Below are 13,830 nucleotides of genomic sequence, written 5' to 3'. Positions count from 1 at the left end.
TGATTTAAATTTGGAGAAATTGCAAATACATTTACTAGTATATGTTTCCAGTGATAACATAAGGAAGTCTATTTATCTTCACACACTCTGCTACTAGGTACTATCAATCTTTTATCCTCTAATCTGATAGAACAAGAAAAGAATTTACCTTCTGTGATTATATCAAACAAGCAGACAAGGCCAAGGGCAAGACCTGATTGATTTAGCCAGTAAAGACATAACAAGCCATTTTAGATTTAGATGTTTATTACTTACATAAACAGCAAGAGAAAGAGTAGTCAAAGATGCCAGCTCCCCTTGGTCCTTGTCCCACACCCCCAAAGGAGCTAGATAATTTTGATGTGTGTCGTGGGACACCTCATTGCTGAGGAGTCAATTCTTAATGCAGCTAGGATTTTTAGTCTCCAACTGTCTCCTGAGCTTTACATCGCTTCAGAACTGGGAGGTGATGAGAAATGGTCTTAAGTCTACCTCCCAGGGAGACAGGCAGATGGAGAAGGCCTCACAGTAATTCCTCACAAACTTCCCATCCTCTGAGTGCATCACAAGGCATTCTGCCAACCCTCAATTATAGCTGTGGTTCTAGTCCAGGGAATTAGGAGGGTCACACGGCAGGTTAATGGAAGTCACTCAAGATGAAGGCAGGACTGGCAGTAGAAAGGGAAATCCTGAACCATGTGAATGAGGGTAGGAACTGGGCACATGGCAAATGACAGCAATGAGGACAGATTGGAGGACAGCCAAAAGAATGAATCTCAATGAAACCAGGGTTTTTTTTACATAAATATAGAGGTAATCTGGAAGTGGTAGTGTGGAGGAAGGTGGAAAGTGACCTTACAGCTTTCATGAAAAATGAAATGGATCATAAACCAAAATGTAAAATGCAAAATTTAAAAAAAATAAATAAAATGCAATATTTATAAAACTTCTACAAGATAACATAGGAGGAAATCTAGAGGACTTTAGGATTTTAGATAGATCCATGAAAGAATTACTTAGGACACCTAGCTTTTCTAAGTGACAAAAAATGTATCAAGGGATCTATAGTTTAGGAACCACACCAGGGAGCATGCATACAAGGGCAAAGGTCTGGAGACTCAGGACCCAGGAAACAGGCTTGTACGCCAGGAACACTGACATCAGCCAAGACCTTGTTTCTGTCTAGCTTACTAAGTCCAGCTGGGCCATTCTCTACTAGAGTCTTTAAAGAGGAGAAGGAAATGAGGCTCCAGGACCAGCCAGTTTTATCACCTTAAAACTTTTAAACACAAAAAATCTGTAATGTTGTAATATTAATTTTATTATCACTTCTTAGTTCATTAAAATAATCAATTATTTTATTTTTTACTTTTTAAAAAGATTTTATATTTGAGATAGAGTGAGCAAGAGGAGAGAGAGTACGAGGTGGCAGGAGAGGGAGAGGGAGAAGCAGATTCCCTGCTGAGCAGGAAGCCTGATGTGGGGGCTCCATTCCAGAATCCTGGGATCATGACCTGAGCTGAAGGCAGACACTTAACTGACTGAGCCACCCAGGCACCCCTGTTTCTGTTTATTTTAAAGTGAGTGCTATACTGAATAAAATCATAATTAAACTTCATTATAGGTATCTATAGATATCTGATTATTTTGTACATGGAAGCATGAGTAATGTTTAAAAAACAACTTCAGTTGATTCAGCCTTGACTGTAATTAAGAAGTCTGTAAAGAGAAGTGGTGCCCCAATAGCTGTTTAGTGGCAGAGTCCCAATCTTGACCCAACTCAAGCCGTTGGCAGATAGATGGATATTGTCCTTCAGTTCTTCTTACCCATTCACTTGCTTTCTTTATTTCTTCAAAAGCCCAGGGGATAGTTCTAGAATAAAAATAAATGGTTCCAACAACATCAGAATATAATTACCTACGAAATGTAATGTGGTACCAAACCTAGCACATTATATCAGACAAAATAATTCTGTCAAAAATTAAGATATTTTAAAAAAGCAATTCTCTCTGACATTTTATGAAAGTTCTATCAGACTGACACAGTGATTTTAACTTATCCAACACATTTTAAAATATATTAAGCTCATCACTTTCCAGCTTCCAAATGCTTCATAGACTTCCTTGGTCCCTCCAGGACAACTCAAGCCTTCTCTAGATTTTATATGATTTTTTTTGTTGTTTTTTGTCATCTCCTTTCCATTCTACTTGATCTAAATCCATCCATTCTTCAAGCAGAAACTCAATACTATTTTACAAATCAGGTTTCTATTTCTCTCTCCTTTTTACTGTACCAGGAATTCTCAATTTGATCAGTTAGCAAAATACCTAAGACTCACCCATAAAACTTTCATATAGTTAATTCTGTCACACAAATCAGAAACCATGTACTACCAAACTGTGCATAACATAAAAACTTTAAGTTTGTGTGCATAAAATGATGTCAAACATTCAAGACTGTCAAATATTCAAAAGTCTATGCAGGACTCAGAAAAATTCTGAGATTTTTCATTATTAGTTAGCTACTTCCTCATTAATCATGTCATCTGCTAGAATTTATTAGCAAGCAAGTGGTAACATATACTACAGTGAAAAAAATTCTTTGGGGGGAAACTAAAAATTTGGAAAATTCTCTCCATCTTCCTGATTTTTTTCCCTGTAAACTGAGGAAGGGCCATTAGTATAGTATGATGTCTAAAAGCTGGGTTCAAACCCTGACTCTGAAATCACACAATGTTGGCTATGATGAAGCTTTCATTCAAGACTAGAAGTCTCAGTTTCCTCAATTATAATAATAATATGAGATCCTAGGGGTTTGTCGTGGGGATTAGCAAAATACATGCATGTCACAGGCTTTAGTAACCCCTGGCAGAGAGCAGGCAATCAATAAATGTTAATGAATATCATGATGACACAAACATACTAAATGGTGAGCATGTCCAAAGTGCTTAAAAGGCCTGTTTCCCAGTAATCATTAGTCTACTTATAGTTATGGACTACTGAAAGCAACAAAACTCATTTTAAATATTCTCACTAATTCAATTGGTCTTCCTTTAGCTGGTCTCTAAGCTTTTGACTGACCATCCCATACTAGTATGAAGGTTTTGTTCATATACCCCCTTCAATGTGCTATTAGTGTGCATTAATGTTATATGTTATCATGAAGCAGAAAAATAAAAACAAAAAGAAAAGTTAAAATTAAATATGCAATCAACAGGGAATAAATATTACTATTATGAAAGCGCCAACAAACCTTTTTGCTCTCATAGTAACAGTCATATGGTAAAAGCAATGTGATGGAATATACTTCATTATCTTTGAAAATCTTGGTTTAATACTTTATAATACTGCAATTCAAAAGTAAGTTCAAAGTTATTAATACTTGTTCTAATGGTTATCATAGTTGTGATGCCAGACAGGCCAAGATGGAGGGCCTTACACCCCTCGCCAAGAGGGTTCTTGGCCTTTTGAGAGAGAGAATTCAAGAGCAAGCCATGTAGAGAAAGGGACAAAAATTTGTTAAGTATACAAGTAAGAAAGGAGCTACTTCATAGATAAAGTAGTAGTCTCTCTTCCCAGGGGAGGAAAAGGACCACCCCCCCTCCTGCTTCCAACAAAGAGTTTTAGAAGGTTTTGTTTTGTTTTTGTTTTTTTTTTAATTAGCCAATCCTATAAGGAAGGGCTTACTCTTTAACTCTGGATTTAACATTTACATTGGGTAGTTAGTTTTCCATTGTTTTAGAGTCATGGAATTACCCGCAAAAGCAACCTCCAGCCTTTATGACTTTTACTGCTGGAGGGAGTGGGGCCTTGCGGTCTTCTATCATTTATATCTTATGACTCTTTTTAAGACTTGTTGACTTTTATGTTAAGGGTCAGCCTAAAAACCAAAATGGCTTTATTTTGGCCAACTTGTCTCCTAAGCCTCTCTTCCCTTCTGTCTCAGTTGAAAAAGACATAAATAGAAGAAGTGCCTCTTTGGTTGTGCCTATTAAGTCAAATATTAACTTGTCAGTCCTGTCTACTAGTTCTTTGAAGTATTCTTCTTGATATTCACTTAATAAATTTCCATCTTTCTCAAAGAGTTGTTTGGCAAGCTCATGAGAAAGTGTTGCTTTTCTTAAAACTGGAAGTATAAATTACATACAGCAAAATGCTCAATTTATTATTTTCTGAGTACCTGTTTTGTGTTTGATGCTGTTAGGAATTGAGAATTTAATCAGTCTTTCTGAAAGGGTAAAAACAGATCTGCTTATTTATTTTAATTTCATCTGCAAATATGTATCTCTAAGCGATAAGAACTTTTTCTTAAACATGACTTAAAACAGATATAAATAATTCTTTAATATCACAAAATATCCAGGTAATGTTTAAATCTCTCTCTCTCTCTTTAATAAAATGGGTTTTGTCATCAGAATCCAAAGTAGGCCTAACATTGCCTTGGGGCCACATGTCCTTTAATTTATAGCTTCCACTCATCCCCTCTTTTTCCTTTTGCCACTTATTTCCTCACATTCTAGACATTACTGATGGGAGTTCCTGGAATAATTTAATATATTCAATCTCTTCTCTCTGGTTTCTTGTCTTTATTGTGCAAAATATTTACCTGGTTTCAAAGTCAAAAATATAAAACAATGTATATGAGGAGAAACCTAGTTTCCAACCTGTCTCTACATCCTCCCCCTATAGATTTTTTTTTATTAGTTTTGCTATTTTCCTACTTCTCTTCTTTTTAAAAATATCATGAGCAAATTATATATGTATGTATATATACATATACATTATATGTATATAATGTATTATATATTATGTATTATGTATTATAATGTATTATAATTATAATAATATACAATATTAATAATTATATATAATTAACAATATATATAATATATAATATTATAATAATTATAATTATGTATTATAATAATTATGTAATTAATTATTACATTATGTATTATATATGTATGTATATATACATATATTGTGTGTATATGCACACACATAAAGAGCGACCATTTGCATGGGGTATGGATGGAATTTTTGTAAGTAGGGAGGCTTCCTGTGTGCCTCAAAGCCTCTTGTGGTGCCAGAGGTCACCCCAAGAATTAGGAGCAAAGGCCCCAGAAACGGCTCTCTCTACACTGTCATGTTATGGCACAAAATTTTAAGTGGTCACAGATTTCTAAATTTGGACTTAGTCTTCAAAAGAAGTTATATGTGTCAAGGCAGGACTTTAAAATGTGTTTTATTTAACAGTTAGCTAGTTTGATGTATAACTTTTAAATACTTAGACATACAGTATGTGGGTTTCCATCTATATTCTTGTGCCAAGCCCTGCAATTACTGGCAACGGGCCTGGTCCCAATAATCATATTGTGGATTTTCCAAAAGCACATAGAATCAATATGACATATTGAAAAGAATACTAAACCAGGAACCAAAGATCCGAATTCCAGTGTACGCTATACTTAAACACGCTGAGCCCTGGTTTTTCATGGAACCTAAGAGGCAAAAATATTGTTCCCTGCCTATGACCAAAGAGTACAGACAAGATATTCCTTGTGAATAATTTCTCTTTGTTCTTAGAATTCCATGTAGCTTCTTGTAAAATTTAGTTAAGAAATGGTCAGAAATATACGCAAGTTGCTTAATACTATAATTAAAGCCACCTGGAAATGGAAGCATCATCCAACTTCATCAATGATTTGAAGACTATTCCCTTATGTTCCAACGTGGTGCGAAGAAACTGTAGCACCAGAAATGTGGCAATCAGGTCCAGGAGACGCTTTCTTCCTTTTATACCTAAAAGTGGAAAACTCTTATATTTATTGGAAACTCTGTATCTCAAACTGTGCCCATTTATAAAAGTTCTATTAAAGAATTATAATACTATTAAACCATAATACATTAGCAGATCTTAAAACTCTATGATTCTCTTCAAGATCCTTAACTAGCCTGTTATTTAAATAAAGAATGAGGATGAATGGAACCAGTGCCTCAGCATCCCGAGGGGTGTCAGGAAGCAATTACATCTACAGCTCCACTCTTTTGCCATGTTTAATAAACAGAAATGCATGAAGTTTGTGAAAGAAATTCAGTTTCTAGGCTCCTCCTACAAATAGCTTAGAGGAATAAACCTAAATATACAAGATAAACAATTGATACAGCTGGGTAGGTCATCCTATCAAATTATGTCTAGTGATTTGTGCTGTTGAAATAAATTTCTAGACCCAAAATGAAGCTGCTATTGCCCAGGGTGCCACATCCAGCAAAACAAAAACCTAGATAACTTTTGTGTCCCTGTAAAACTCCCCTTGATTAGAAACACTATATATCCAGTCAGTCAATTCCCCCAAACCAAACCAACTCTGGGTGCTATCTTATTGCCTGGTTTTTGACCTTTCTAAATATGGTCAGATATGAAACCCCAACCAGTCAACATAAGGTAAGTACTTCTTCCTTGTTTTCTGCTTGTCTCTTTCTAGAAGACCTTGCAGCCCTGTCCCCTTACTTTGTAGTTCTCTAGACTCTTGAGAGTAGATAGTGTAAAATAAACATTTTTTTTTAGATCAACTAAATTGTCTTTTCATTTTTTAAACAGTATCTACAGGTAACCAGTGTTATATATTCAGACCAAGATATTTTACTATTTTATAAAATACCAAACTTGAAAATGAAAGTTTATGTATATTGAGCTGGAAATTAACAACCCATTTTAATTTTCTTTCTTTTTTTTTTTTTTTGCTTACCATTTTAATTTTCCTAAATGCAAGTCACGTATTTGAAATCATTTCCTATAAAAAATTAGATTTCAAGTATTTCTATTTTTCTAATCTCACATTTCATGAAACCAAACTTTTAACATCTATCTTGAGTGGATTCAGAATAAGCCACCCTAGAACATGCTTTTATTTTGAGCTGAGGTAAAACTTTTCACCTCCCCCTTAACTGCCTAAAAGAAATGAGAAAAAGGGCTTTTATCAGGAAAAGAGCTATATTACCAGAGATAACTTTTTCACTGGAGAAATGTATCTGCATGGGAAGGCAACGTCCATTTACCAAGCATTTCCTCCATTCACCTTCCTATGAATTCTCCTGCCCCTCCTCCTTTGCTTGAAGCCCCGGACCTCTCTTCCTTTCCTTAGCTCAGTTGCCTGGCTGCCCTTTGAGTCTCACATCTTTGTACAGGTATATATGTGTGTACATAATAAAAATGGTTTGTTTTTCTCTTGTTAATCTTGGTGTCTCAGCCAAGAAACCAGAAGGGGAAAGGAAAATTATTTTCTTCCCCTGCCATCTTCATCATTAGAGTCACAGTGAGTTGTCTGCTAGTTTCCCAGGTAAATTATCTTCATTTAAATCTTATTTTTTTTAAAAGATTTATTTATTATCATAGAGAGAGAGAGAGGCAGAGACACAGGAGAGGGAGAAGCAGGCTCCATGCCGGGAGCCCGACGTGGGACTCAATCCTGGGACTCCAGGATCGCGCCCTGGGCCAAAGGCAGGCGCCAAACAGCTGAGCCACCCAGGGATCCCTCATTTAAATCTTAGATGCTTGGTATGTAGCATTGTTAACATCAGTACAGCATAGACACTTAATTTTTTTATTATGAAATATTTTAAGCACACAGGAAAGAGAATATGATGAATATTCCTATCACTGCGTAGCTGGTCACTTTTTAACATTTTCCCACATCTGCTTCAAATTCTTTACTGATTAATTGATTGAAATGCCTCTCTTTTCTATAGAAAAAAGAATATATTGGAAAGTTGAAGCCATCTTGTATATGTCCTCCAGTTCCTAGCTCTTCAAACATAAATACTATTTGGATCTTGCAATTTGCATTCCCATGATGTATGTTGCTTTTGTTGTTGTTTTGTAAGAAGTGCCTCGCTGTTTTCCAAAGTTAGTTTCTAGATGTCATGTGTTCTCCCTTGCTTAATTAATTAAATGTATTCTTCCTCTTTTTTTAAAAAAAGATTTTATTTATTTATTCATGAGAGTCACAGAGAGAGAGACACAGAGACATAGGCAGAGATAGAAGCAGGCTCCATGAAGGGAGCCTGATGTGGGACTCGATTCGAGGACTCCAGGACCACACCCTGGGCCGAAGGCAGGCACTAAACTGCTCAGCCATCCAAGGATTCCCCCAGCCATCCAGGGTTTCCCCATGTATTCTTCCTCTTTTGTATATATCTTACATATACATATTTTGTCCTTTCTTCTGTCTACACTTAAAAAAAGTTTTTATTTTAATTCCAATTAGTTAACATACAATGTTGTATTAGTTTCAAGCATACAATATAGCAATTCAACACTTCCATATAACACCTGGTGCTCCTCCTTGGTGTACTCCTTAATCCCCATCACTTATTTCCCCCATTTCCCACCCACCTCCCCTCTAGTAATCATCAGTTTGTTTCCCATACTTCAGCATCTGCCTTTGGCTCAGGGCGTTATCCTGGTCCGGGAATCAAGTGCTACATGGGGCTCCCACAGGGAGCCAGCTTCTCCCTCTGCCTATGTCTCTGCCTCTCTCTGTGTGTCTCTCATGAATAAATAAAATTAAAATCTTTAAAACAAAAATAAATTTTACCTATGAGTAAAATCATATGGTATTTGTCTTTCTCTGACTTACTTTGCTTACTTACCATTAATCTTTCTAGCTCCACCTATGTCATTGCAAATGGCAAGATTTCATTTTTTTTTGGCTGAACAATATTCCATTGCATTTATATATATTGCATCTTCTTTATCCTTTCATGTATGTTGCTTTTGAAAGTGATCTTCAATAGACTCATTAAACAACATTCAGTGCTTATCAGTTTCAATTCATATTCCAAGAAATACTTAATAAACTTGTGTTAAATTTCTTTTATTTCTCATTTAAGGAGTTCTGTCAGATAATTTCTCTAAATATTAGAAATAAACACTAAGGCTATTTCAAGCTGAGTGCTCTCCTCAATTGACACTTTCTCACTAAAAATAATTTCTGAGGATCCCTGGGTGGCTCAGTGGTTTAGCACCTGCCTTTGGCCCAGGGCGTGATTCTGGAGTCCTGGGATTGAGTCTCCCGTCAGGCTCCCTGCATGGAGCCTGCTTCTGCCTCTCTCTCTCTCTCTCTCTCTCTGTGTCTATCATGAATAAATAAATAAAATCTTAAAAAATAAAAATAAAGTAATTTAGAGAACATAAAATATTTGTGAAGACTCAAATACACCTCCTTTTTTAGGAGACAGTGATTTTGGAAAAAAACCCCAAATCTTGTCTTATAATAATATACAATTTTGTTTTACAAATACAAAAAGCCTTGTGCATAATATGTATATATCTGCACATAAACCATTTATTTTAGATCATTGAGATAGCCAAAACTACTTAAAAATGACATCATTTTAGGGGCACTTGGGTGGCTCAGTCAGTTAAGCATCTGACTCTTGATTTCAGGTCAGGTCATGATCTCAGCATCATGAGGTAGCCCTGTGTTGGGCTCCACGCTGGGCATGGAACCTGCTTAAGATTCTCTCTCCTCTCCCTCTGCCCTTCCCACCTCCCACACTCCTATGTACACTATCTCTCTCTCTCTCAAAAAAAAAAAAAAAAATGACATCATTTTCTTAATGCGAGAAAAAATAATTGAATAAATTTTTAAAATAAAACAAGAAAACCAATCCATTATCCCACAAAGAAAATCAACAGAGACAGAAGAAAATATGGGGACTATTTAATTTAGAGGGTTCTTATTTTTTAGTATTACATATAAAATCTTAGAGTATTTTTAAATGATATTAATAATAAGCAACACATAATTGTTAGAAACATCATAAATAATAAAATTATAAAATGCCTAAACAATGTACCAGAGTCACTTAAAAAGTAAATTGAGAAGGGGAAGGAAAGATAAAAGAAAAATGAAGAAAAAGATAAAAGAGAAAATTGGGTAGGGAGATATAAAAACAAATCAGGAAAAAAATCAGACATTTGGCAACTACACATAAAAGAAAAATGGGAGAAAAACACACATACAGAAAAATAACATAGGTACTATGAAGATATACAGAGAAGTATAGAGAAAACCCGTGGGAAAGATATAGCCATAAAGGGAGCTCACCTGAAAAGGGAACCCTCTTACACTGTTGGTGGGAATGTGAACTGGTGCAGCCACTCTGGAAAACTGTGTGGAGGTTCCTCAAAGAGTTAAAAATAGACCTGCCCTACGACCCAGCAATTGCACTGTTGGGGATTTACCCCAAAGATTCAGATGCAATGAAACGTCGGGATACCTGCACCCCGATGTTTCTAGCAGCAATGGCCACAATAGCCAAACTGTGGAAGGAGCCTCGGTGTCCATCGAAAGATGAATGGATAAAGATGTGGTTTATGTATACAATGGAATATTACTCAGCCATTAGAAACGACAAATACCCACCATTTGCTTCAACGTGGATGGAACTGGAGGGTATTATGCTGAGTGAAATAAGTCAATCGGAGAAGGACAAACAGTGTATGTTCTCATTCATTTGGGGAATATAAATAATAGTGAAAGGGAATATAAAGGAAGGGAAAAGAAATGTTGGGAAATATCAGGAAGGGAGACAGAACATAAAGACTCCTAACCCTGGGAAACGAACTAGGGGTGGTGGAAGGGGAGGAGGGCGGGTGTTGGAGGGGAATGGGTGACGGGCACTGAGGCGGACACTTGACGGGATGAGCACTGGGTGTTTTTCTGTATGTTGGTAAATTGAACACCAATAAAAATTAATTTAAAAAAAATAAAATAATAAAATAAAAAAATAAAAAAAAGGGAGCTCACCTGTTGGCACTTGTGATGCCGTACTTTCTAGCTTTCCTCTTATTTCTCTGGCCATTTCGTCTCAATGTCTTTGCTCGTTCCTGTCCTGTCTGACCACTAAATATTAGCATGCCCAAGGATGGCCTTAAGCCCTCTTCCCTGTACTAGCGATCCTCTTTCTTTAGGTGATGTCATACATGCCCATGGTCCACAGCTTTAAATAATGATAGTTCTCTCAAAGTTTTTTTCAATTCTGCCCTCTTTCTGAGCTCTAGCATCATAGAACCAAGTAGGTATTTCTTTCCAATGTCTGCTAGGAATCTCCAACTTTAAAAGTCCAAAACATAACACAATTATTCAGTCTACAGTTGCTTTCCCTTCTCATGCTCAATCCAGAAAATGTCCTTCTCCTTCAACTTTCCACATTTAATTCATCACTAAAGCCCAACGTTTCTTATGAATTTCAAATATTCCCAAGTATGCACATACTTTTTTAAGATGTTATTTATTCATGAGAGACACAGAGACTCTCTCTCTGCAGAGAGAGGCAGAGACACAGGCAGAGGGAGAAGCAGGCTCCGTACAGGGAGTCCAATGCGGGACTCGATCCCAGGCCTCCAGGATCACACACTGGGCGAAAGGTGGCACTAAACCGCTGAGCCACCCGGGCTGCCCACTTTTTTTTTTTTTAAGATTTTGTTTATTTATTCAGAGAGACAGAGAGAGAGAGAGAGAGAGAGAGAGAGAAAGAGAGGGAGAGAGAGGCAGAGATACAGGCAGAGGGAGAAGCAGGCTCCATGCAAGAAACCCAATGCAGGACTTGATCCCGGGACCGTGGGGACTACAACACAAGCCAAAGGCAGATGTTCAACAGCTGAGCCAGCCAGGCATCCCTACACTTAGTTTTTTTTTTTTTTAAATTAAATATTCAGTAGATACAACAGACAACAATATATTTGTAGGGTATAAATAATATAACAAACACCCAAGTATGAACTACCCACTTAATGTATTATATTTGTTTTAAAGAATTGTAGTAAAATACACATAACATAAAACATACCATTTTAACCATTTTAAAGTATACAGTTCAGTGCTATTAAGTACATTCACATTGTTTTGCTACTGTCACCACCATTTATCTCTGGAACGCTTCTCATTTTGTTAAACTGTAACTCTGTCCCTATTAAATACTAACTCTCCCATTCCCTACTCCTCTCAGCCCCTGACAACCACCATTCTACTTTCTGTCTCTATGAAATTGACTGTTCTTGGCATCTCATGAAAGTAGAATCATACAGTATTTGTCTTTTTGTGACTGGCTTGTTTCATTTAGCATCATGTTCTTGAGGCCTACCCATGTTGTGGCATGGATTAGAATTCCTTCCTTTTTAAGGCTGAATAATATCCATTGTAGGTATATATCACATTAATGTCTTATAGTTTTAATGGTGCAAGTCTTGCATATCTTTTGCTCAATTCACTCCTAAGTATTTTATTCTTTTGGTTACTATTGCAATCCTTGTCATATTTGCTATTAAATTATGCTAGCAAAATAAGCTGATAGGTATTCTCAGATTTTTCCTAAACTCTTCAATATTTTGTATTAGGTTGAAATTATCTGTTCTTTGAATATTTGGTAGAAGATGATAAAACCATTTCAACCTAGTGTTGTTTTTTTTGTTGGAAGGTTTTAAACTATTTTTTTTTTTTTTAGATTTTATTTATTTATTCAGGAGAGACACAGAGAAGGCAGAGACATAGGCAGAGGGAGAAGCAGGCTCCTCGCAGGGAGGCACCCAGGCATTCCTAAATTAATTTCTTTAATCATTACAGAATGATTCAGCTTTTCTATTTTTTCTTTAGCTGGGTGTAAAAAATTTATTTTTTTCTAAAAATTCATCTAAGTTTAAAGCCTTATTGGCATCAGGCTGTTCATAAGTTCTTGTTATGTTTTAAATCTCTCTACCACCTTTCATTGAGTACCCCCTTTTATTCTGAGTATTGTTTATATGCTTTCTTTCTCTCTTTTTTGCTCAGTCATGCAAGAACTTTGTGATTTTTAGTAATCTTTTTTTAAAAAAATGGACTTCTTTTAGAATTTTTATTTTATTTTATTTTTTGCTTTGTGTGTGTGTGCATTTGTGGTTCTGTACAAATTTTAGGATTGTTTGCTCTATTTCTGTCAAGAATGTCATTGGAATTTTGATAAGGATTACCTAATCTGTAGATTGCTTTGGGTAGTATGAACATTTAAGCAATATTCCCCATCCAAGAGCATGAAATATTTTTCTATTTATTTGTGTCAATTTCTAATATCTTATAGGTTTTATGTACAGGTCTTTTACCTCCTTGGTTATATTTTGTTCCTAGATATCTTATTCTTTTTGATACAATTGTAACCGGGATTATTATCTTAATTTCTTTTTCTGATAGTTCATTATTAGTGCACAACTAATTTTGTGCACTGATTTTATATCCTGCAATTTTCCTGAATTTGTATATTAATTCTAACAGTTTTTTTGTAGTCTTTAGGGTTTTCTATGTATACTATCATATCATTTGCCAATAGAGACAGGTTGTACTTCTTCCTTTCTGATTTGATGCTCAAGGTATTTTTAAATTTCTCTTTTGATTTCTTTGACCTATTGGTTGTTCAGTAACATGTTTAATCTCCACATATTTGTAAATTTTCCAGTTTTCCTCTATCCTCTAGAGGTATTATAGTTTTACATTTAGGTATATGTTCCATCTCAAATTAATTTTTGAGTATGGCATGAAGTAAGGGTTGAGGCTTTTTTTTTCCATTTGAAAATCCAATTTTTCTATCAGTTTTGAACAGTCTTTCCTTTATCATTAATTTCATTGGTGTCTTTGCAGAAGACTTGCATTGACTAAATATGCAAGTCTCTATCTGAACTTTCTTTTTTTTTAAAGATTTATTTATTTATTCATGAAATACACACACACACACAGAGAGGCAGACACAGGCAGAGGGAGAAGCAGGCTCCTTGCACGGAGCTTGTTGTGGTACTCGATCCCGGATCCTGGGATCACC

At 35.8% G+C, this 13,830-nt stretch overlaps 1 protein-coding gene across 3 annotated transcripts in view; it reads right to left on the bottom strand.

Moving 5' to 3' along the window:
• Window positions 1–228: 228 nt before the first annotated feature.
• PARP4 (poly(ADP-ribose) polymerase family member 4) overlaps window positions 229–13,830 on the bottom strand; it is a 107,499-nt gene continuing 93,897 nt past the window's right edge. For all 3 annotated transcript variants that reach the window (XM_025996618.2, XM_072719739.1, XM_072719740.1), the window contains 2 exons: window positions 5,649–5,781; window positions 229–1,852 (listed from right to left, as the gene is read on the bottom strand). In XM_025996618.2, the coding sequence (XP_025852403.2) occupies window positions 1,690–1,852; window positions 5,649–5,781 (296 nt within the window). In that variant the 3' untranslated portion in view covers window positions 229–1,689. The remainder of the gene's footprint in view (window positions 1,853–5,648; window positions 5,782–13,830) is intronic.

Source organism: Vulpes vulpes, chromosome 9 (genome assembly GCF_048418805.1).
Source record: "Vulpes vulpes isolate BD-2025 chromosome 9, VulVul3, whole genome shotgun sequence".
Lineage (NCBI taxonomy): Eukaryota > Metazoa > Chordata > Mammalia > Carnivora > Canidae > Vulpes > Vulpes vulpes.
Note: the sequence above shows the minus strand (reverse complement) of the source record. Positions and strands in the feature narration are given on the sequence as shown.